The sequence below is a fragment of the Solanum pennellii genome, chromosome 3 (genome assembly GCF_001406875.1).
Source record: "Solanum pennellii chromosome 3, SPENNV200".
Classification (NCBI taxonomy): domain Eukaryota; kingdom Viridiplantae; phylum Streptophyta; class Magnoliopsida; order Solanales; family Solanaceae; genus Solanum; species Solanum pennellii.
In genome coordinates this window covers 68,659,580-68,685,510 of record NC_028639.1, presented here as the reverse complement: position 1 = coordinate 68,685,510, position 25,931 = coordinate 68,659,580, and the positions used below count along the sequence as shown (strand labels likewise).

The 25,931-nt window shown below is 34.0% G+C and overlaps 3 protein-coding genes and 1 non-coding gene across 5 annotated transcripts; all 4 read right to left on the bottom strand.

Moving 5' to 3' along the window:
• Positions 1 to 2,656: 2,656 nt before the first annotated feature.
• On the bottom strand, positions 2,657 to 10,340 carry LOC107012151 (peroxisomal membrane protein PEX14-like). 2 transcript variants are annotated; one of them, XM_015211913.2, is made up of 10 exons: positions 10,172 to 10,339; positions 9,987 to 10,059; positions 7,763 to 8,001; positions 7,526 to 7,574; positions 7,209 to 7,396; positions 5,658 to 5,844; positions 5,423 to 5,512; positions 4,118 to 4,191; positions 3,905 to 3,973; positions 2,657 to 3,373 (listed from the first exon to the last, which is right to left on the bottom strand). In XM_015211913.2, the coding sequence occupies exons 2-10, from the start codon at positions 10,033 to 10,035 to the stop codon at positions 2,912 to 2,914; spliced, it is 1,407 nt and encodes a 468-aa protein (XP_015067399.1). In that variant the 5' UTR covers positions 10,036 to 10,059; positions 10,172 to 10,339; the 3' UTR covers positions 2,657 to 2,911. The 2 variants fall into 2 exon arrangements, with proteins under 2 accessions (XP_015067399.1, XP_015067400.1); XM_015211914.2 differs by having other exon boundaries at positions 2,912 to 3,373; positions 9,987 to 10,054; positions 10,172 to 10,340.
• Positions 10,341 to 12,440: 2,100 nt separating this feature from the next.
• LOC107014697 (protein KINESIN LIGHT CHAIN-RELATED 3) lies at positions 12,441 to 15,900 on the bottom strand. The gene is made up of 3 exons (XM_015214726.2): positions 15,746 to 15,900; positions 13,419 to 15,451; positions 12,441 to 12,926 (listed from the first exon to the last, which is right to left on the bottom strand). The coding sequence occupies exons 2-3, from the start codon at positions 15,392 to 15,394 to the stop codon at positions 12,710 to 12,712; spliced, it is 2,193 nt and encodes a 730-aa protein (XP_015070212.1). The 5' UTR covers positions 15,395 to 15,451; positions 15,746 to 15,900; the 3' UTR covers positions 12,441 to 12,709.
• Positions 15,901 to 19,901: 4,001 nt separating this feature from the next.
• On the bottom strand, positions 19,902 to 19,981 carry TRNAL-UAG. Its single transcript has one exon. It is a non-coding gene; the product is annotated as a tRNA-Leu (tRNA).
• A 361-nt stretch (positions 19,982 to 20,342) lies between these two features.
• Positions 20,343 to 25,324, bottom strand: LOC107012497 (serine/threonine-protein kinase HT1-like). The gene is made up of 3 exons (XM_015212363.2): positions 24,452 to 25,324; positions 22,577 to 23,032; positions 20,343 to 20,905 (listed from the first exon to the last, which is right to left on the bottom strand). Exons 1-3 carry the CDS (start codon positions 24,809 to 24,811, stop codon positions 20,666 to 20,668), a joined length of 1,056 nt encoding a protein of 351 aa, XP_015067849.1. The 5' UTR covers positions 24,812 to 25,324; the 3' UTR covers positions 20,343 to 20,665.
• Positions 25,325 to 25,931: the final 607 nt, after the last annotated feature.

The window sequence follows — 25,931 nt, the reverse complement described above, 5'->3', positions numbered from 1 at the left end:
TTAAAAATCAGCTTTTAAGCTGAGCCAAACAAGCTCTTAGTCTCTTCTCCAAGTTTCACGTGATAAATATTTTCTTAAAAGTCCAAATGTTACCCAAAGTAAAGAAATTCGTAGCTATTCATTGCCTTTTCATGGATTAGTGGTTATTTAAACTTTATAAGTTCACGATTACCGCTTTCATGATCAAATGGACCATGTCTAAAGGCCTCAACAAATTCATCTTCTTTGTTTATATAATAAAAATTACCGCCTCCTTTTTATATCGATAAATTTAAAACTTTTATCAAGAAATAAAAGCATTAATGATTCAAATAGATCGATTATATATAAAATATTATAATATACTTATATTATATCATTTTTATTTTAAATCTGATATCAATTTATGTTCAACACTAAATTTGTAAATTGATAGAGAGAATTAGTAAGTATTGCCTTACACGGTCATATAGGTAGGAGTATATAATATGACACAAAAAAGCCAAAGCACGTTCGTCGAAAAATTATAAATATTAAATTTTTATATTTTTACTGTTTACATAGTTAATTTATTCTAATATGAATTCTGATTATATCGTCGCGTATACATAAAATAGTAGTAAGATTATATGGAATAATATCCATAAGATGCCGGCGGTGGAGGATTAAAAAGGGACACAAGGAAGCATGACGACGAATTGAGAATCATTCACATCTAATGGACTGTATATGCTATATTTATCGAAGCTAATATAATTATATTCTTACACTTTATTAATTTATACTTTATCTCTTTGGTTTTTCCTCAATCACGCTATGTATAATTATGTTTATCTAAGGTACTAATTAAGAATTAATTAGCCATTCTATTAGAAGATTCCCAATCTAGATAGTCAAATGCATTATATTTATTTCATCTTGAGGGTGTGATAAGCTTTATATTTATTTTAAATGTTATCTAATTATTGAATATAATATAATTAAATAGGAGTAGCAACGTGTAAAAGCACCTTTACTAAAGTGAAGATTTTCTCTTGATAAAGAGGTCTAAATCGTACTTAATTATTCACTAAAGAAAGCTCTTTTGAAGATTTCCTTTGTTTAATTAAATATTATGTGAGCGTATAAGCATTTAGATTTTTGCTCTTTTTTCTTATTTTGAAGAGACAAAGTTAAAATCGTATTTTTGGTCCATACAAGTAAAACAATAAGTTAGTGCAAGAAATAGCTAAATAGGTGTTATGTATTGAACGTTCTAGGGAAAGTTATTCGTAGAAATGAAATTTTTTGTTCTCTTAAGATTTGAATAGAAGAAAATAATTTTTAAATCATAAGAGGACAAAAAAATTTATTTCCTCGGATAACTTTCCCATACAACGTTCAATACCAAACACCTATTTAGCTATTTCTTGCACTAACGTATGCAACTAAAATATTTAGATGATAATATTTCAATCATATTGATAAATTAGATGATCGGAGGGTAAATACAGGTGTGATGCAGGCTTAGATAGCAATATCAAAGGTCTATTTTTGTTTTAATAGTTTAGAAATGTTGGGTGGTAAGCTCATATTCTAATATATGTGTGCACTAAACAAAGAGAGAATAATTCAACAACCTTTAATGCGAGAAAAAACAAAAGGGGAATATATTGGTTTGTTCAAAACATACTAAAAATCTAAAATAATCAGTAAATTTGGTTAATTCAAATCTTCTTTTTTTATGGTTAATTATCATGTTCATCATCGTTAATCACTATTTTTATGTCTTGAATTAGTTGTCATATTTCACTTTTCCAGAATTAAATTATATGAAATCATTCAAAACATACTAAAAGTCTAAAATAATCAGTAAATTGGGTTAATTCAAACTTTTTTTTTAATGGTTAATTATCATGTTCATCATCGTTAATCACTATTTTTTATGTCTTGAATTAGTTGTCATATTTCACTTTTTCAGAATTAAATTATATGAACTTATAGAAATGCTTGTTGTAGAGTTTCGAAATATCTAAGTTTTAAATGTATATATAAAAATAAAACAAGAAAATATGCATGTTTTTTTCTCCTTTTTGGACCGAAAAGAAATCTCTATAAGTTTGAAATTCTTCTAACCTAGAAAAATGAACAAGTTTCCTACACGATACTTGCCCATCCAAATAATAAAAGAGTTAAATTGTGAAATTATTACTACGATAAAAAATCGTAACATTAAAATTAAACTCACTTTAAAATGTCTGAGCACGCTTTAAGGTATTATTCTAAAATACTTTCATAGCGCAGTAGGGTGGGGTTGAGGGGACACGAATTGGGTACACAAAATTGAGAAACACATTTTTTCGTGTTTATTGAAAATTTAATGCAATTAGGCAAATGTCCCACTCAAATGACTAATGGATCACTCACTTAAACACACTACTAGTAATTATGTATCTTTTTAGGTAATGATTACTCTAAATTATCTTATACTTTTATTTAATATATAGAGACAATACACGTGTATTCCTCTCATTCGCTGCATAGGCGATCAGTTGAACGTGACCACTTAATAACATCCACAATATCACTAATGATCACCAACATAACATTATCTTCCAGAAATAAGTCAAAAAAATTTAAAAATAACGTACACAATATTATTTAATTTTTTTGGGAGCTTATTGGATACAGCAAGATACACAAACAGAAAATCAGTGCTTTCAAACAATTAGTGAAAAACAATTTAGCTCCTCTGCAAACAAGCTTTTGGTATAGACAGTAATCTTTTCACATAAGAGCCAAGTTTTAGAAGTGTAATTCTAAATTTCAACCTAGAAGCACAAAGGAAACATCAGAAATTCGAGTTCATCGATAAAATGTACCTTACAAGATTGTGATAGATCACCTCAAGACCAAAAAAGCAAACCTTAGGATAGGTAGAACAAGAGAAACTTCAGCTGTTCAAGACATTGTCACCATTTGTAATAGGTGCCCCACTCAACTGTTGCCCAAAACCTGAAGTATTAGTTTCGGTGAGACCACCTGATTCGGAGATTTTTGTAATCCTCTGCAAGTCATCATCTGACATTTCTGAGGAACTAGCCATTAACTCATCACTGGTTAGCTTTTCTTTCTGTAACAAAGACTTCTTAGGTTGACGGATGGCAGCAGCTGCTTCTGCCATTGCAACTGGAGGTGGCTGGGGAGGAACCCATGATCGCTGAACTGGTCGTACTTCAGTTGGTGCAGCAGTATATCCAAACTTCTCTTCGTTTTCAGCTTCGGTTACTGTTATTCTGCCACTCTTGCGTTGCCACCAAGGCGTTGAACTGTCTTGATACTCATAATTTAAGCCATCACCACTCCCTTGGGATTGAAAGAAACTCCTGTTCTGATTTTGGCCAATTTCCCAAGGCTGTTCACGATCAACATAGTAAAATCATTTCAAATTCAAACAAATGATTCAGATTGACTCCACCCCACCTCACCCAAGTTCTCTCACATCAACAGAGAAGGCAAAGGAAAATACATCAAATAGAAAGGTCTTATCACAAAGAGATGAAACCATAACTTTGTCATCCAAATCAAAGTGACAGTTGTATAAGAATCCATACAATGATGCACATACTCCATAAACATCAAATGCAGTCAATAATTAGCAAAAACATCAGTTAAGGATTATTACATTTAAAGCTTTAGGCTTGAGCTACAAGAAGGAAGTTTTCGAGTGGAAGGATGGTGTCTAAAGTTTGTCATGTTGTCCAAAAACAGGCTGCACACTGACTTCAGAAAATGGAGCCAGCAGACCCAAAACAAATACGCACAGCATTAATTTAGAATTAAAGGATATAGGTTCAGACAAAGAATTTCTAAGTATTATCTGCGGAAAAATAAAACTGTATCAATCCCAATACTGTAGGTAGAACAAAAATTGGAGGAGAAAGACCTTAGGCTTTGGACCAAAACGAGGATTTGGTACAGGCTGATAAGGATTTGGTGGTTGGTCATTTATATCCTGCAAAAATAGATGTACATCAACATGCAGTTCTCCATTTAAATAGGATTGCTGTACCATCAAAGAATATCAGAAAACAGAACTTTAAAAGTCGATGAGATTAATCAAAAATAAGATGGAAGTCCATTTAACTACACAGCTTACCGTAGAATAGGAAATCGAGACTCTTTTATCATCTCGTTCCATGGCAGGTATTCTTCCAGAAGTACTACTTTTCCCTGAATACACAAATTCCAGTCAGGTACCTGCTGCTCACTATTCATGGTACACATCCCTTTATCTTTCTTTATTCTTTAAGGTAGTTGGAGGGTGGGGAATGTGAATTTGAAGACTACCCATGACAATTTTCTCCTCTAAAGAACCTGATAGTTATTTTATAATAGCTTTAACTCCAAGACAAATGACAACATTATAGTTTGGATCAAATCCAAAATATATAAATGTGAGAGACAACAGAGAGAAGAGCACAAAATCTGAACTGAAACTTTTCCGGACTTGAATGCATTGATCCACTAGCCAACATCCACATCCTTGCCTCCATATATTCCATGTACATTGTATTTAATTAGAAAACAAAGATTCAAGTATAAATATTTCTCAGCTTTCTTATTGCAATAATATTATTTCAAACAGAAGAATACAAGGTAAAAAATAGATTTTCCACACAAATTAAGAAAAGAAAAGTATATAATAGCATGAGCAAGCCACAACACTAAGAACTGTTATAGCGATGCGAATTTTGAATCAATACAAGATGATAATAGAATACTCATGAATAAATGCAGGCAAAAACCCTTCCTTTTTTTCCCAGTTTATTGGGACCTAGTGGACCATGGTCACTGTGATCAAGCAAATGCAGAAGTTTCCAAATTCAAACGTCTAACCTTTAACGCTTGAGGATCACAACTCTTACAGAAACCACTAAAGTGATACAAACCATTACCACAGCATAAATTGGATAGAAGCTCCTCAGAGTATAGGTACCACAGAAAGATCTTCGCAGAGTAAGGGAGGAGACACATTTGAGACACTTTAAAATATGCACTGATGTGCAAGCAGGAACTCAAGTGTTTAATCTCATATAAACGCCATAGAGTAAACTGTAAAGTCAATAAGTTCAGTAAAGTAGCCAAGCCTCAAAGGAAGGTGGAACCAGCAAAATATCCTATCTCTTTCTCTTTCTCTCCCTCCTTTTATCGCTCAATTAAAGGCACTTGTATTTCTCTTTAACCTCAGTAAGTGCAGCTAGAAGCCTACACATTATATCCTTTCCAAAATGCATCCCCTTTAACGTACATGAATGTTACTTCTAGCAGCAATAAATGCTCAAAAGGCACATACTTTATTCCATAACCAAAAGAATTTTCCAAATAGTAACTAGAGGTAAAAGGGAGAAATATGAGACGAAGTGGTAGCAGAAGCATGTTCTGGAAGCAAATGTATACTCACCTTCAAGCTTTTGTAAGGCGCTACTCATTGATTTCATCTCTCGTACTTGGTAGTTTAACAGTTTTGTTAGCTCCTCAAAGTACCTTTTCTCTGTGGAGGCCAACAGGTCAAATTGCTAGGAAGGTTATTCATTGCAAAATATTGATGAATGGATAAGTTTAGCATGGGGTAATGCACTGAAAAACAAGCAAGAGAAACTGTTTCAGTATTAATGCAGAGAACTTTACTAACAAACCTTCAGTTTTAGAGGCCAACATCTCCTGGCTTGCGCGGGCCACATCAACTGCAGCAGCAGCAGCTGCTTTTGCAGCAACAGCAGCTTCTTCTGCTAGACTTGGTCTTCCCTTTAGAGTGCCTTTTTCATCTTCTTCTTCCATTACAACTTTGCGAATCCAAGACTTAAACCGGGGTATAATAGTATGCTGTCAAAAGCACATTACCATTTTTAATGGGGATAGGCTAGAAGCATAATTTTCAAAAAATCGATTCAAACCATGAATTAAAATCATCGTTCAAAAATTTGAATATTAGAATCTAATAAAATCACGGAATGGAAGAGTCAGAAGCATTTTGTTACTGGGCCAGTTATTAGATAAATAGTGAAATATGTCATCACAGATTCATGCATTGTCACTGCTCCATCCACCATACGAAGTGTTCCAAATATCAGAGAAAAAGTACACTCAACAAATACTCGCGGTCACTGTTTAAATTCCGTGCCAAAAGTGTCATATCTCAGAGCAAAACCAAATTCACTAGATACCCTTGAATAATCGAATATCAGATTTGAATGAATTGCTACTCCTGCTTTTGATTTTTTTTTTCTATGAGAAAACACTAGCTATCAAGCTTCTACAACGTTTAACCACCAGAAGTAATTTTGAACGTAAACAAAAATTAAAACCAACGAAGAGAATGTTTAATGATTTAAAACCTAATTCTATGTATCTGATCAAGTAATAGAAGTGTACCAAACAAGAGATGAACTGATATACTGGCACTATCTTCCAAAACTATAGCAGGATAAGGGACAAATGGAGAAATCTAGATGTCCTCAAATTGGATTAGAAAGAAAAGCATTTAATGTTTTTAACAAACTATTCCCATAAAATAATTCATGGAATAAGCCCATAAACTTGCACCTTAGAGAAGCCAAAAGCAGAGGACAATAAAAGAATGAAGTTTCTCTTTTCAGAACGCTGGTTTTGCACAAAGAAAATCTCTGATATCTGATAATAGTTTAAATTTAGTTTTTTGAAAAATCAGAAAACCCTCGAGTGTCAACGGTGCATGGTCTGAAATTTGATGGATAATGGGTCAGTCCCTCTACCTTTTTCCAAGTGAATACCTGGTGTTTGACTGCAGCAGGGATTCAAATCCCTGGTGTCCGCCTAACCTACACCTCACTCATTGTGCTCTTATGACTAAACCAATGCCCTAGGGCAAATATTGAATAGTTTAAAATTAAAAGAAATAAATAAAAAGCTGCATTCATGTCCAAAAAGAAGGTCTTTGAGATTTGCATGAAGCTTTAGTTTTGATGGATATATTATATTTATTTGAAAGAAAGTTCAAAAAATCATCAAGGGTCACTAAAAAGTATACGTGTATGCAAAGAAAAGGTATGTTTTGCCTACAAAATTCAATTAGTAGTACTTCGAAAATCTCAACAGTTTGAAGATCCATCACATCAAATTCTCAATTAGACAATGACAGAATACATGCTCAATTCAGCAAATGTGGTATCAAGTGGCATGATAGACTTGAAGCTTCTTAGAAAGTATACCTTGAGAAGTAAAGCTGTACCAGCTCCTGAAGCAGCCATTATGCCAACAGCCATTACTGCATGAATCCAATGGAAATGAGAAAAATATCCCCTTTTTCTCATGGTAGTACTCTGTTGAGCTGATGCAAACTGCAGATTTTGCGATGCAGACAGTGCTTGAGTAGTTGATGGAGATTTCACTTTCTCATCTATCATCAAGAAATCGAAGCAGCAATGTCATAAGTCTAATGACCATAGACATTATCATGGTCTCAATTGAGAAAAAGGAATATCAGAACACAACAAAAAAGGTCCTTTCTGGAGAACATTAGAATTACCTTCATTTGCAGATACTGGCTGTGTGGTAGAAACAGTTGGAGTGGGATCCTGACATTTAGACATGTTTTTGATGTTATCTTAATTTTATCACTACGTGCATAAAATAAGCCAAGATTGAAGGTCAAACACCAGAAAGTTGCCTACCGGAAAACATGTTTTTGATGTTATCTTAATTTTATCACTACATGCATAAAATTAAGCCAAGATTGAAGGTCAAACACCAGAAAGTTGCCTACCGGAACTCGACGAAAGGCTTCATCAATCTCCTCCTTTGTAAGCCCCTTCCTCTCAAGAAAAGAACGCCTATACATGACCGGAGATCCCCTAACCCTTGGATGTGAAAGAAACTTTACAGCATTTTCGACTTGCTCCTCCCGAACTGGTTCTGAGTTTACAAATACAGAAGCTGGAGAATTCTCTCTTGTAGCCTCAGGATTGGCATCATGATCTTTAGCAGCTGGTTGTGACATGGTAGCTGCAAAATGACAAACATAGTTGGAGAATTGACTTTTTAAAGACAGATGGAAATTTGTTAAGTAAGTAATTCATTCAACTCAAAAAATTTAAAGAACACATACGCCGAATACAATTCAATTATAAGCATCAAAGAGAAAATGAGTGCATTCTTAGAAGATGAATTATAATACATTGGCTAAAGTGGAGCCACAATGATTAGATCTCCTTTCACAGATGAAAAAACTCAACTTTTTCTTGCAAGAGCTTTAAGAGCATATTAGGAGTTTATTTGTGTTGCAACTATTGTCTTTCTTCCTTCCCAAACAAAAGGTGAAAAATATTCTCTGCCGAAAAAACTCCTTATATCGATAAATGGGTGTGTAGAAAATATGATCCAATAAAGCTCAAGTTAATGAAACAAAGAATATAAAAGATATCTACATATCAGCAAAATAAAAGTGAATTTAACAAAATTCAACTCAAATGGATGCTCTGCAACAAGTTTTTCTACCACAAGATAAATGAAAAATATTTTTGTAGAACAGATATCAAAGCTACATCTAAGCGTGATCTTTTTCTAAATGCAAAGCATACTCAAGAAAAGAGAAAGCACAAGGATATGAGAATTTCACGGAACCCCAGACTCCGTTTTTCGTACAGTTTAAGCTTGACCGTTCTACAGATATTGCCTAAAGTTTACTATTGTATGTTACTCCCATGGCATAGGTTCTTCACATGATAATAAGATAATTAACATGTGACTATAACTCCTTGGAGTCTTCACACGACCTAGTTGCAGTCACCGAGAGATACATTTCCATCGTATCTTTGGAGATGCAACATTTCTCCAAAGCAAGATGGTCTCTCCCTCTTCCGGGAAAGAAAAAGGAAAAATAAGTCATTTATATATCATAAATGGGTATTCACTATTTCCTTCCCAGATGATATACACGATAAACTAAGTAGATTCCAAGTGGAGGGAGGAAATGTTTATTTCAGGCAGTATGTTATTGATCACAGAATTAGGAATCTTCAATTTCGAGTGGGGTATATCATATTTGTCTCTTCCACATGTAAAATCTTCTTCTTTATATATAACAGTCTGTGTATTTGTGTTGGTTATTAAGGGAGCTCTCTTATAGTGACTGAGTCGCTCTCCCTTTCAATAACTTAGGAGTGCCATTAGTTTACTCTTGTTGCTCTCAGATTTTATCAACAGTGTCAGGAACTGCTGGAGCAGTCTACCTATGATGGTCAGAAATCTCAGACCAATAACGATATTATCTAGTATCCCAACATGTGAAACATCAAAGCACTCCATTCATTTGGAGAATTAAGTTATAGCAACTCCACTAGTTGCTACAGGAACCGTTGAAGTAACCAAAAAAATATTCGAGATTATAATTTATATACAGTGTCTATTTGGCAACATAAGGATTTAGTTTTGGATTCATAAAAAGAAAGTCTACCAAAGTTAAACCAATAATCACCATACGCAACATCAAGTTACAAAAAATGTAACTGCTTCGGAAACCAAAAGTTGCAGTTACCCTCCCCAACCCCTCCCCTGATATTCTACTGTTAAACGGAACCCAATATTTTGTTGTTCTTAATAATCGTGGTGTCCGAGCTAACTTGCTAGCACCTCGACTAATTCCACAAGATACACAAAGCTAGGACAAATAGGAAGAAATCACCTAGCCACACGGATGCTCAACGAACCCAATATTTTCGATACGGAACTTATTCATAATTTTAAGAGTAAAATGTATTGAGTGAAAAAAGAAGTCTTAAAAAAGTTTAACACATGAAATTCAAATCCGGATCAACCTGTGCCCCAATTACCAGAATTACAAAGTGCAGAAGAAGCCTAACTGATACAAAAACTGAAGAAGAACAAATTCATAGGACAAATAAACGGAAAAAAACAGCAATCAGATTGATGGCTCAAGTACACCCTAATATTGGAGAAATCAATCAATAAGGCCTCAAAGAAAAACATACCCGGATTTTGGGAATCAACGTTAGGAGGATTATCAGATGGAGTTTCCATGCTCGTCAACACCAATGAACTGCACTGAATTTTCAGGGAAACAAATTATCAATTCCCAGTTTCGTCAAATTGAAAAAAAAAAAAGAACACATAGACATCGATTAAGTTCATTCACACTGGGAATGAGATTAATTACCTAAAACTTCGACGGTGATATCAGAATTCTCCGGTGATTGCGCTCATCTCCGACCAAAACTCCTACTATTATAATCATCCATAAAATTAAAGATCAAAATCTTTTATACCTTTTACGTGTTTCCCTCTGTTTTTTCCCGTTTCCATTTGCAAGACTACATTTTATTTTTCGGGGGTTAATTATTATTCTAAAAGAAAAAGTTAATGATTTTGTAATTTTGTTATTATTAATATTTTGGCATAATATATATATTAGATCCTAAATTTGATTTTAAATTTTAACTTTGATTATATGTATTTTTATATTTCCTAATGAAAATCTCATTTTAATATCTTTTTAATTCTAAAATGGACGTGTGAAATATTTAATTAGTTGACAGCCATTGAGTGGCTCACTAATACACATGGGAGCGTTTGCATTTCACTCTCTTTGATTTCAATAATCGCGTATTTATTTATTTAAAGATAGGATAATTAAAATGTGTACTGTGCACTATGAAAATTGAAGTTTAAGATTAAAATTTGAAATCAAATTTAGAATCAAATATATATATTAGGCTTATTAAAAATCAAATGACTCACTAGAAATTAATGAATTGACACATAACACTTGTCTCAATTGGATTCTTATTGTACATTTTCGTTTCAAACTTTTTATAAAAAAAAATCGCGGCATATTCTCCAATGTTCATTAAGTACCTAAATTAACTGGCATATTTTTTAATTATATCAATTAGTCTTAATAAGTCATAATTTTATGTACTAAAAAGAAAAGATTTCAGAAATAGTAAAAATAATAGATATAATAAGATTTTATAATTACAATTTTGATAATGGAGTTATACGACTATCATTTTGTTATTAAGGTTGTGGTTTGTATATTTCAATAGCGAATATACAAATAAAGTAATTATTTATACATTTAGGAACAATTTCAGAACTCTATTTGCATATTTCGCATGTCAATATATAAAAAAAGACAATTATTATGAATTTTTCATAAATCGTATATAAATAGTTAAGGTATGTATTATGAAAATCTAAATTTATACGATCAGAATCGAATTATACTATACAAATCAGACGAATAACAAAAAATTGAGAAAACTATAGCCGCAAATTACAATTTTCCCTACTCAAAATACTGTCACATCCTTCCGAAGTCATGTTTCTTATAACCTGTCTGTCAAAGTTTGTTAAATACTCAAAACGGAGATATAAAGAAAAAAACTCATTTCTGGGAAAACTTTAAAGACCAAAAATTGGTTAGAGAGATATTTAAGGGATTGTGTCGATGTTATCCTAAGTACAAGGGACACTTTTTGTGAATTTCTCACTTGTAAATTGTAATATAATATCACATTTGGATGCATAGAAAAGAAATGAAAAGGACATATGAATTCTTTTAGTATTAATAAATCCAAAGTATGTATGGGTTAATGATTGTGAATTTTTGGTAGCTAGAGAAGTTAATATCCAGAGAAAAGTTTTACTATGAAAATAAGGTCCCAACAAATCTAAAAGAACCACCATCTAATATTTGTTTTTTTTTGTTGAAGTAAAAGCAAAGGGTATGGGGGACCAATTTTATAAACATCAACTATATATATACATGGAGCCATTATATACCATTTCTAGCTGGAACAGATGGGGACTCCTTAGCTCTAAAATTTTATTTTCTTTCACCTAACATCAACATCTTATAATTATGATAACCATACCCCATTTTCCAGCTAGGAAAATGTGATTGGTACATTCTCGGAAAATAAATGAGTCTTTTTTTACTATAAGCGAAAAGGTGGAGTAGGGGTGTTGGTGTTGGGAGAGATAATTAGTATGATACGTCACTGATGAAATTTGTTTTTTCCCGTACATAACAGCTATGTTATAAAATTTAGAAGTGACAATGAATAGACAAGTAATTATAACTGTCTACATTCCAATTCCACCAACCAAACTTTGGTGATTGCTGAATCATGGGGTTGGTATAGTGCCAACCAGATATTACTCATATATTCAGTATTTTATATGGTTATGTTATTGGACTAAGATAGACTTGCCTGGAGCGACATGGACAGTGAGAATTCATATTAGCCGACTCTAACTTACTTAGAAACTGAGGCAGAGTTATAGTCAGTTTTTAGCTTATGTTCAAGGGTGGGGTGGGAGAATCAGAAACTCAAGGATATACTTATCTAATTGAACTGTGCAAATAATTGTATAGTTTTTCTCTCAAGGACAGCTCATTAAAATGCTAAAAAAATTTGTGATGGTGTATAAAAAAGTATTATTCTTTCTTTCTATAATGATATACAAATGATTACAGAGTTGCAACAACTGGGCAGAATAAATTTATCAATGAATATGAAAACAAAACAAGACCAATACAACAACTTTGTGATCAAGATGCCCACATTCAGCATTATGACAATTCATGCCAGAACAAGATTCAATTAATAAAGCCTTCAACCTATACCTTTTTCTTGACTCTGATAAATATCTCAAAATATTTAATTTTCCATGTACATTGTGTTCATAATCATACTATAATCAAATCATTATTTATAGCATTAGGACGGTGATTAGCATCGAGTAGGTTCTCCAGTGATCTGGCTTTTCTATTTCGAACCCTACCAGCTTCTTTTAGTAGCTCAGCCAACCTTTTCTTTTCGTCAGCAACGTCTGGATTTGCTGTCCCTAGCTTTTCCTCTCTCACCCCAACAATGTATTCCAATATTTCAATAGCTTCATCCAACCTGCAATTCGTATCAAGATCACCATGTAGTTGGAAAAACAGACGTGCATTACAGAATCATGATTCATAACGACGAATACACTTTTGTGATGCCTGCCAATAAAGACTTCTTAGCAGATACTTGCTCCTAGTTAAACAAAACCTGTTTCACTTGGTTAGCCAAAACTTTGACAAATTTTAGTAATTTTTTTGTGGAGGGAGCTGTCTTATCAATGTTCACTTCTCAATTATACAAGTAACAAGTCTCACATTATACCAATGTCTTAAAGGTGGGATTTCATCAGAAAGCAGACAGTACAAGAAGACAACTTCCCCCACCAAGTCTAGCATGCAAAATCGTAAAACAGCAGAAAAATATTTCAGATGATAAAACAAATTAAATCAAATGCTTAAGCTCTCAAGAACATAACAAATCACACCATATAAATGATAAAGTATGTATGGTGCTTCTTTAAAGGAATTGCAAAGTAAGTAGACGTAGTGATTGAAATACCTGCCAACAGCATCATATGTGCCAGCAAGGTTGCTGTACACTCCCAACGTCTCGGGGTGATAAGGTCCATATTCTTGCTCCAGAATGACCTTTGATTCTTCAAACAACTCGACTGCCTCATTTATTGCATACCGCTGTACACAAGCAAGCCCCATTTGGTTAAGGGCGACTCCGAAGAATGCTGATTTCTTCTCTCCACTTGCTCTGAGCTTTGAAATGGCACTTTTAAAGGAGTTGTAAGATTCAGAATATTTTCCTAACATATAATAGATCACCCCCATTTGGGCTTCGATACCCGCTATGGTATTCTGCTGCCCAGGAGCATTGTTATAAATCTTCAGCGCTCTCTGTAGCAACTTGAGTGCCTGATCAAGCTCATTCATCGACTCATAAATAGCAGAAACATCAGTAAGACCGTTAGCGATCTCCTCTGGAGCAATCCCAGGTATGGGCTTCCCATATATTCTGAGGGCATTCTCACAGTATGACTTTGAGTCCCTTAGCTTTCCCGTCCTGTTGTACAAGTCAGCCAAACGGACAAAAACAGATGCAACGGCAGGATGGTTTTCTCCTTTGCTAGACTTGAGAGCTGTGAGTGCCTTTTGGTAAGCGAAAATGGCTTCATCATACCTATTCAGAGACAAATATGTGTCTCCAATGCTACAATCAACAGATGCCACCTCAGATTCCTGCCCATTTGCTACCATCGCCATACTGGCCAGAACAAGATGCTCGAGAGCAGCCTCATGGTCTCCCTTTGACTCACAAATTAGTCCCATCAGCCTCCTGTCTGCCGCTTCCTCTAGTGAAGGTGGCGAACCGTTCTCTTTATGTATGTCAAGAGCCATCTGACAGAGCTTCTCCGCTTCATCGAACTGCAAAGCCTGAACATGAGCCTCAGCAAGATATCGACAAGTCTCACCAACTCTGGGATCACTATCTCCCAACACTTGTCTTTGGATTTCCATACCGGTGGTATAAGAAACAATCGAGTTCTCAAGTTGGCCCAACATTGCATAAGTATCACCCAATTGCATATAACCAGCAAATTTGGCAAGGGCATGTTCTTGTCCTTCTTCAACCACCGGAATTTCTAACGAGTGCTCTATCAGTGGAATGGCATCATCATACTGGCCCAGATTACAGTATATCGCTGCAGTTACATGCAGACACATGACCACATCTAAACTAGGTTTTCCATTGGCACATTTCTCAAATGACTTTGCTGCTCGATGAGCCAATTCAAGAGCTTTATGGGAATTATCCCCAGAAGCTATCAAATCTCTTGCTTGCTTAAGCAGGAAGGGGCCAAGGTCAGGATTGTCTAAACCTGAATCAGATGAGTCCTCAGTTCCATTCTTCAATTTTGATCCTGAAGCAGGCGAACTCTTCTGCCTACTCCTTGAGGTACCTCCCACAACTACCTTCTTCGCGTTGTTTCCATTTTTCTTATCAAGGGAAGCTCTCCTACCCTTAGAATTTGATTTTGCTGAAGTTTCTGATTCCAACTCCAATTGAGAGGGCGTCTTGGGTTGCCCTGAAGAAGGATCCTTCGTACTAGACGATGGTGAATTATCCAACTTCACATCATCAGAAGTTCCCTTCTTAGAGACAGAATCGCTACGAGAGTCTTCAATCTCTGGCTTCTGCACCTCCTCATCCTCCTCAATTATCTCCACTTCCCTCATTTCTCCCCCCACAAGATGTCGTAACTCGGAGTCAATCCTTGATTCATCTCCATCTGATCCAAAACTATGCCTAGATGGAGATTGGTCAGAGCTCTGCATCTCACACACATTCTCATAAAGTTCCTCAATGGAAGGCTCAACCACCCCATCACCCACATGCTCCTCGCCCCCATTTCGAGGACCTAAACCCCCCTCCTCATTCTCTTTACATGGTGTAGAATTTCCATTTTCCTTCAATTCTTTAACCTCCCCTACTTCATGAATTTCATCCATAACAACTCCAGGCATCTTCCAGCAAAAACTCACAAAAATAAACAAAACCACCAATAAATTAAACAAAATTACCTGCAAATACAAAGTATTTTTTAGGTCAATCCCAAAGCAGATCCAACAACACCCATCTTACGCCACAAACAAGTTGACCTTTACATGGACATAAAAATTGAATCTTTTTCACAGATCTTAGCATACTGCTACATCAAGAATCAAGTATGTACAAAAACAAAACATCCAAAATAAATAGAACAGAAAGTGAATAATAGAACACAAGTTGACTAGTGAAAATAATGCAAAAAAATAAAAAAAAAGAACAAGAGAGAGTTTAAGTGACTGGTAGAAGAATAAGAGAAAGAGACATACCTTATTAGAAAGAAGCCATTAGCTGTAAAGATGAAATGGTGCTCAGAAAGTTATATAGACATAAAAATACAAAGTCTAAAAGCAAAAATTAAAAAAATCTAAATCTTATTGGTGGGTCTGGAATCATAGTCTTTGATGAAGAGGATAGAAAAAGACGGAATTTTGAAGATTAAAGAAAAACAGAGTGAGGATATAATTAGGATTAATAATATAATATAAGTACAAAAAATAGACTTGCCTCAATTCATGTACACATTTTTTTAAAAATTAGTTTACATTATATTTCCGATTAAAATGTGTCACATAAATTAAAAAATTATATATTAATTTAAGGTTAATTAACGTTGCAGATGTGGAATGTCAGAGGAAAAGAGAAGGCGACTTCTCCCCAAATTTTGGCCTGTTACAGCCGCTCTGTTTCCAACTTATTTATCTCTCTGGTTTATCTGGATCTTTTGCCACGTGTCCATTCAAAATAATTGTTGACTAAATTAGACGATTTTACCCCCTTAATTTTTCAACTTCTAATAAAAATGAAAAAATAAATACGTATCTCTTTAATCTATGCTCGAAATCTTAGAGACACAATTATATCATACTAACGTTCTATTATTCTCTTAAACTTATTTATAAATAATTTTCTATCCCTTTTTGGACCTATATGACACTATTTTGTGGGTCCAGTGCACGTGTTGACATTTTTTTTTCAAGCTAGTGTCACGTACGCAGAAAAGAAATAGAATTTATTTATAAAATAAATTCGAAGAATAATAAAACTTTAATATAGTATAAATGTTTCTCTAAAATTTGAGCATAGACCGGAGTACACTTATGAATTTTCTCAATATTGTTCTATTTACCCACTTTTAACTAATTAATTTATTTGATTAAATTTAATATCTTAAAGCTCTTTTCTTTTTCAATTCATCTTTACTTATTTTCGAATTTACCTTTAATATTCTCTCTGTCTCAATTTTATATGATACATTTTATATTTTGAGAGTTAAAAAATTAAATTTGATCGGAGATTTGCGCATGAAATCTTCAATTTTTTGAAATGAAATTTATATATTTATAAACTACCTAAAAAGTATTATGAGTCACAATAATTGATAATTCAGAATGTTTAAAAGATCTATGAAATAATTATAATAAAAAATAGATTTATTTGACTCTTGAAATCCAAAAAGTGATATATAAGATGGAACGGATATAGTGATAGATTAAAGATAAGTTGATGCATATAGTGTTCTGAGTTGGAGTTAGTGTCCAATTTTTTTTAAAAATATGACACACCTTAAAGGGGTAGAAAAGTAATTTAACGGACTGACGAACAACTTGTCAGTTTTTTTTTTTTTTAAAAGAAAAATTTGAGTTAAAATGTTACATGTCAATGATAGAATAGAGTATGTAATGGTTTGAAGTAGCTTCTAAGTTTGTCTTGCGTTTGCATGTCCATCTTGACCTCTTAACCTTCGGTAGTTGTGAAGCAACTCCATTTCTCAATCGAGCGGATTTATTTGAATATCCTTCGATAAAAAAATTATATATATATAATTAAAATTATATTAATATGTATATATTATAATTTTTGAACTTCTATTTATTTTTTAATATTTTGAACCTTTTAATAAAATTTTTAACTCTATTAGCTACTCTAGATCAGAGGAAGTACGTTAAATCGAGTGTATAGTACTATTTCTGCTGATAACATAAACGAGACTTAAAAGTTGAAACAAAAAAGAGTGATCATTACAAACTTTACTTTAAATGTATGATATAATGTTTGCTTTTTTACAAACAATATAATTATTTGCTCATTACAAATTAAACTAATAATATAAAGTACTAGACTTTGGCTTATAATTTTCACTTGCTACTTGTGACTTTTTGTTATTAATTAATCAGCATGGGCATTTAATGAAACACAATATATGTAATATATCTCACGTAAAACCCAACATCTAATTAACATTGTGCAGTACTAGAACAGAATCACGTCTCGTGAATAAATTAATTAGAGAAAAAGCATATTCTAGAGTTGGTGAAATTAATTTAACACCCCACGGGGACCAATAATTATTACATAAAAGTGAGGTATAATTAAAATATAGAGTATATTACTCCTAAAGATTAAGCTTCGCTGTAATATATAATTATTGCTAAAAACGGAGTTAATTTAAAATGTCATGATAATGGTGGTTAGTGAGTTTAATTAGCTGTGCACCGGTTGGACTGATAGGCATCCTATGATAAATTTTATTTGATTAATCAAAAAGCATGATTCCCCCATCTAGTGGGAATAAATTAATAATTATGACATGTTATATTATATCATCGTAAAGTTTCAATAAGAAAGGGTTAATTTGTTTTCCTATATAGTTGATCAATTAGTACATCTTAAAAGTAAAAGATAGTGGAAAAAAGGAAAATAAAATGTTCTTCATTATTTCCTATTTATCAATTCGTCTGACCTAGTTTCATTTTAATAATAATATTATATAACAAGTGGCAACGTATCGACGTGGGTTGTGGCGCAGTGATAGGCTGCTCTATCCTTAATTAGAGATTTTATAGGTTCGAGCCATGAAAATTTTTTATTGGGAGAGTCATCTGAATGGATTTTACAGTGCGCGATCTAAATTTATTCGGGCTGTCCGGAAAAAAGAAAAAGGCAACATGAATCCATGAACATGAAGGTCTAATCAAAGAAATACTAGCTAACTAGATAATTGCGATGTTTTAATTTGAATGAATTTGCATGAGTTTCAATCTTCAAGTCACAGTCTTCAGAATATATTTTAGGGTGTAATAGATAATAAGAAAATGTGTGCAATTTCTTAAGCAAATGTAAATGTATTTGGTAATTCTTTCTCCATTGAACGATTAAATTTAGACATAAGAATAAAAAATATTGTTGTTTTTTCTTGTGATCGATTTATAGTCAACGTAAAATCCTTTAATTCATGATAAGTCCTCGTAATACAGATTCGAAAAGGTGGTAGAATTCAAAGAGTACAATATGCTTAATTCTTGAAAAAGACTACTAATTTTTCATTATGCAGTTTCTAATCTAAAATGGTGTTACTAATTAATTTCTTTTTGTTTGGCAAATGGGGGCATAGGCATTATAAGCAAAGGGAATTTTATTATTTTAGATTGATAAGTAAATAATTAGAAAAAAATTAGAAGGAAAAAATGATAAATAAGTTTAATTAAGTTAGATTTATGGGAAATAATCCATTATTAGGCCCCGACAGTCTATAAACTGCAATGGAGTTGGGCTGTAACGATAAGGCCCGGACCCCTCTAGTCTCCATCCAACTTTACACATTGTGACAGCTCACCAGTCTTCATCTTTTTTTTTTGTCTTCGATATCCATATTGAAGTTCGATTAAATTTAAATTCATTAATTAAAGATAAATGACTATTTACTATTTCATCACAACCTTCGTTGGTCACCCGTCATCGTCTAAAATGCTATTCAAACCTAACCTACTTTTTTGGATATGTGTTTTGTTTTACTTTTTAATTTGTTTGTGAGAAACTAGTTGAGCATTGGAATTTTCTCTTCTTCACATAAAACTACATAAACGAATTAAAATATTAGAAGTACATTCTGTGTAAATTTGTGACAAATGAACAATCTCCTTTCCCCAAAGTTTGAATTCATTATTTTTTCCTCATTCATACGGGCTCTCGCTTGAATTTGAATTTTATATCGTTATTTTATTTCACATAATTTATTACTATCGATTTTACTAGACAACATCTACCTACATATCCTCTGAGGCAATTGTTTGCGAGACTATTTTATTTAGCATATCGGGAAACTATCAACCTCTACCTACACATGCTTTGAGGCTATTATTTGCGAGACCAATTTACTGATCATATCCAATAAAATAAAAATAAAATCTCTGAGACTATTATTTGCGCGATCATTTTATTGAGCATATCGAAAAACTATGAGTGTAATAGAATTATTAGTTTGATAATTTGTGGATGCAAAATAAAATATAAGCGATCATTTTATTGAGCATATCGAAAACTATGAGTGTAATAGAATTACTAGTTTGATAATTTGTGGATGCATGAGTGTAATAGAATTACTAGTTTGATAATTTGTGGATGCAAAATAAAATTTTAAAAAATTAACAGCTGTGGGATTTGAACCCACGCCCTTTCGGACCAGAGCCTAAATCTGGCGCCTTAGACCACTCGGCCAAACTGTCTTTGTTGTTTAATTATATTACAAGGTAATTAATATATTAAGTATGCAATTAGTAATAAACAATTCTAACAAACCCAAGTCCCAAAGATTAGTAGTATTTGGAGAACCAAGTTTATTGAACTAATAACTAAGATTTTCACGTTCAAGAACTACATAGAAAAAAATTTAAGCACAATTATTTATATTTAAAAGTTCTAACAAAAATGTAAATAAGATTCCAAAGAAATAACAAATGATCCAATTCTTTTTGGGACAACGGAATAACAGAGGTTGATTTTCCATTTACTATACCTAAGGGACTATTATTCGAAAAACAAATAATGTCTAGATTTAAGCTGAGAGTCTACTGAACACATGTAGAATTACACCGATTATATTCGTTGTTGTGGAGAGAGTAGTCTCACCAACACGGCACTAGAAAAAGAACAAAGGTGTGAATTGCAAACACAATTTTCATAGTACAAACAGGATTCTCCTTGTCAAATCCTGATCCAAGTTTCAAGCAAAAACAAATGTCGAAATATTCAAACAGTGACTTCGTAACTTAGTTTACAACAATAACATAACTACTTCTGAGAAGTGAGAACTTCAGAAAAAATATGATACACTTCAGATTGGGATTGGGGTCCTGGGGATAATTTTGGTCACCCAGGATAACATAATAAGATACATATTCTGGAATTTCCTATGCCTCAGCAGAATCTGATCTGTTGCAATTAGGCAAGCAGCGCGACAAGGTAAAATTCCGAGGGGGCTGGTAGGATTGGAAAAAATCAGGATCCTGCTCAAGCGCCTCTGCGTAACTTTCAAGAACAGTTACAATCTCCTCGAAATGTGGCCTCTTGTGAGGATTGTTTGCCCAGCACCGTTTAATGAGTTTCCGAACTGCTGATGGACATGCAGCAGGTATTGGTGGTCTTGCTTTCTGCAAAATTCCAATTAGTATGAGAAAAATGCAAATTTTCTTTCTTACAGAGAATGATGCAATGATACTGCAAGAAATATTCTTACACTAAATGACTTGTTCTGATGCAAACTTTATGCGAGAGAAGCAACTTCCTACACTAATTTTCCCAATACAATATGTATGTGGAGAAGCTATAGATGGGTTTATAGTTAAGTTGAAACTTAAAAACAATAAACTGGAAGCAGAAATAAGGCATAAAACTGATTCACGATTAACCAGCAAAGCAAAGATCACAGCGTCAATAATTTCCAACGTGCATGAGAAACCGCCGAGGAGGAAGAAGAGCAGATGTCCTATGAATTGGACAGTCAAAAGATAACAGAACACATGTAAAATATGGAGTCACGTTCACTCCATCTCCATACCTTTAGAGCCGGGTGTTTGAAAGACCAATATATAGCCCCACAGCATTTCAAATTAACACTGTTTAAGCTTAAAAATAGCCCAGAGACTGACAGACCGAGACAGTCACTTAACGGGGTTGCAATTTTATTAGTAGAGTGTATTAAGCAGCAGCAGCAGCAATATTCGGAACATTAAGCCTCACACCTCAAGTTTACTTTGGAACCTATACTCGAGGAATCTGATAGATTGGCAGGTGATACAGAAAACAAGCAGAACAGACTTTATCTTATCCTCCACCACAGGCTACAATCGCTTTTACTTCAACATTTGTCTTACAAATTAATACTTGTTTCAGATCCTCAAGTATACCTCTCTATATTTCTTCCAAAGGAAACAAAACAATCATGGGCCTTATTGTTCTTATAGAAACAGAAACTTCTGCCAGTTAGAAGAGTTCCCAATGGTAAAATATAGTTATAGGATTATTCAACGAGTTTCTAAAGGAGTAATGTTAAAGAAGACTATGTTGATTTGCCGATAATATCCCAGGGAGAGGATAGAGACGTCGATGATCAAGAAGGCGAGAAAAAAAAAAGATGAGACGAATAGCACAACATTAACACAATGCCAACATATTAAATAGATCACTTTTGACGAAAAAAGGAATCAAGAGGCTCATCAATTCCAATAGCTATTCACTTGTTGGAAACCCTATCCAAGTTTTAGAGCCAAACATTTCTGGAAAAAAACACTATGATCCTAATATAAGAAGGAAAGAAACAAAATAAAATAGAAGAGAATTTTTTTTTAGATTTGACATAAGATTTAACAAGAGACAGACAGCCCAGATATGAGAGAACTTCAAAAAACATGATCACACGCTAAGATATTTCATGCTGCAAATTTTTTTTACAAGTATTTCAAGGGTTATTTCATAGCATAGCCGTAAACTTTCTCAATCTTTCAATATGCATTGGTAAATGCAACTAATCAATATCTCTTCTTTTTGTAGCTTAATTGTCTTTCTCAAATCATCTTTCAAGCCAGAGAAGAGAACATTGACTTACTGATGTGAGTCTCATGGTAACCTCCGTATATATCTAAAGGGAAAATCACCGAAACAGGAATAACAAATGTAACATAAAATGACATTTCGGAATGAGTACGTCAAACATATAGAGATTCATGGGATTTAGTGGAACAAATTCAGATCCAGAGACGTACGAAATATTAAGCTATTTATCTTGACAAAAACCAATATGCCATGGTGGACAGAGAATATACCTTCTGGCAGACTGCAAAGGCCGCCTGCTCGGGAGTCATGTCATCAAATGGTGTCAATGCAGTCAAAAGTTCCCATAGGACAATACCGAAACTATACACATCAACCTTCTTTGTGTGGTTCTTTTCCTTGATCATTTCGGGCGCCATCCAGCGGTATGTACCGGTGAACCCCTTTGCACTACCACATTGAGATTCTAAACATGATATCCCGAAATCTGCAACTTTCACACACATATCCTCATCAAGTAGCAGATTTTCCGACTTCAGATCTCTGTGAAGTATCCCTTCGGCATGAAGATACTGCATCCCATGTGCAATGTCAAGGGCCAATTTCACAACAAGATTGAGAGGGACGGAGTACGGCTCCTGCTGATGGAGGTACTTTCTAAGGGAGCCTCCAGGTACGTACTCGGTGATAATGCAAAACACTGGTGGTTTCTTACATGCTGCAATAAACTGCATTTGAGAGCCAGAAGAAATGGAACAAGTCAAAACAAGCAGCAATTTCATGCATAACCGAAAGACATGTTTTCAGATGATAACTATTTACCAATAAATAGTTATGATGAATCAAAATATGTCAACAAATCCCTAATCAACATTATGTTAAGAAATTCAGGTAGACGTATTTTAAAGATGGTACTCTCAACACGAAATTTCTGCAGCAGCACAATCATATCTCTTTGCAAATCAAGGATGAGGAGCTGATATGTAGATTTCAAGTTTGACATATTGGAAAAGGTAAATGTGTTAAGATTCTATGTCACCTGGATTCTTCAAAAAAAGACAATTGTTGTCGGATCCCCAAAAGTTATTTATTTTTGAAGGATCTGACACAAGTGTGGAAGCATTTTGGAATATCCGAGCAACATAACTTAGGTTGTGGAAAGCAACTTGATCGTTTTATGGATAGTCCCATACTTATTGGTGCTTTTATTGAACAAAAAACGTGATAAATGGTTGCATCTTTTTATGCCGAATCGCCAACAATGGTATTTCGGCTACTTAAGAAATCATGTATGAAGTAGCAAATATGGAATCACTTGCCTTCTAATAAAGATATACCAATCAGTAAATATCTTTTCTTTTCAGTTCTTATTTTCCTGTTTGGTTCTGCTAGAAATAAATTTCCTAAATTAAGAGTAGAAGCAATCGTCGCCTACGTAAAATAGAACTATATCTGTCAGTAGACACGGACCTGCCAAAGAACATAAAACGACTATTTTTAAATAATAATTTGCGACCATGGTGTCTGGGCCAGCACTCGCGCATCTCGTCTAATTCCACATGATACCGCCCATCTCCCACCAACAACATGTACAAGGTAATTATATCCACCAAGGCTAGAATAGATGGAAAGAATCACTTAGTGTTTTCTTTCTCTGTTGGGATTCAAACCTGAGACCTCATAGTACTCAACTACTTCATTGACCACTAGGCTACACCCTTTGGGGCATAAATCGATCATTTCTTGGCAAATGAAATAACATAGTATAGCCTTCCAGATGCCATCTTTAATTGAATTTCCATATTACTTCCAGTATCTATTCTCCATTCATTGCCAAAATTTTTCCATGGCTGATATCAGAGCTAGCCAACTTATTCTGCTCCGACACCTTTCATCTTGCTAGGGAGCAATAGGGTGAATAACTCCTTGAGACTATTGCTCAAATGCAGCTATGCAACTACGTCTAGAGATCTCATTAAAATCAATAAGGTGAAGAAAGTGGATAACGCAGATTTACAATCGTTGCTAGTATAATTGCAGTACTTTCACATGAAATGCTAGTAAAATCTCTATTATTACTACTTTGAAGCAAAGTTTTTCAAATTTAACTAATGAAAAACACAACGAAATAAGAAAACCATACTTACAGTGATGATATTTGGATGCTTTAACCGAAGCAACAAAGCAACTTCAGAAGTAAACTGCTTCTCGAGAAAAGTAGCCAAATCTCCATCTTCTTCCGGTTGGCTAATAAGTTTAATAGCCACTTCCCTGTGCTTGTAAATTCCCCTGTAAATCCTGCTATGCCTTCCTGAAGCAAATTTGTTCCCGATATACAGCTGCGACATATCGGCACTCCATTCCTCCTCTCCTTCTCCCTTTATCGCCGCCCCTGATGATACTATATACTTGGACCATGACGCTGCTCGCTTGTACTCACCCAATGAAAGTCGCCTCTCTAATTTCCCATTATTCGCTATTTGCTTAAACCAATTCAAATTCTTCATACTAAACCATCAAGTTCTCCGCCTCAAACCAGAAAAAAAAAAAAAACCTCTTCCTATATAAAAAAAAATACTCAACCGCCGTTACAGATTCTCCTAAATTTTAATAAATTAATTAAAAATAAGCTACATTCCAAAAAATAAGAGTTACATTTTTAGTATGTGTCAGAATTTTCTAATTAGTAATTAACTAGTTTTTCTTTTTTTTTTCCTCTCTTCCAAAAATCAACTGTACATTTGTTGGAATTGAAATTGAGAAGAATAATAAAGTAAGAGCTTTTTACAACAGTTTGAAGTGTGGAAAAATGAGCTTAACTTTCTGTACTTTGAAGGAGTGAGTTGAGCAGGAAGCTGGAAAAAAAAGTGAGGAATGAGAAAGAGTTGGAGGTTGACGAAGGCGGAGCGGCGAAGATTCGCGGCGAAGATTCACGGCGGAGATGGGCGGTGTTTGTTTTGTGTGTGTGTGTGTTGAGAAAGGAAAAGCAGTGGGTATATTACTTGAATACAAGAGCAGCAACATTCATAACGTGGGAAGATCCACTTATGAGGAGACATTTCGGGTTTTCCTGATTGTGACCGCTAATATTCTTTTTACCCATTTTACCCCTCATTATACCTTTTATACCATTCAAATGACAAAAATAAATTCACTCAGAATTTTCCCTCCGTTTGTCGTTATTCCCCCATTGCGTCACAAATTTTCTTTCACTTTTTCCCATAAATAAAAATCGTTGTTTGTTAAATAGAATAGATAATATTCGTTGAACAATAATAAAAGAAGAGAAATTATATATAGTATACAAAAGAAAAACAAGAAAGGGAGTTAATTGAAGCAGGGATAAAATGGTAAATAAATGGTTAGGATGCTAAGAGAAGGAGTGAAGATGGATCTGGTTCTGTTAGTGGGGCCCAGTGTTATGGGGCTGGAGAGCAGTTATGTCGGAGAGTGCCGTATGCTTCTTCCGTATACGGTCCAACTCTCTTACTAGCACAGCGTTTCACGATTTATTAAATCACTTAACTTCACCCTAAAATACTATTCAAACTACTCAACAATACTCTATTCTGCACAACATTTCCGATCAGGTGTCAGACTCTATATATCGTGTTACCATTAAGTAGA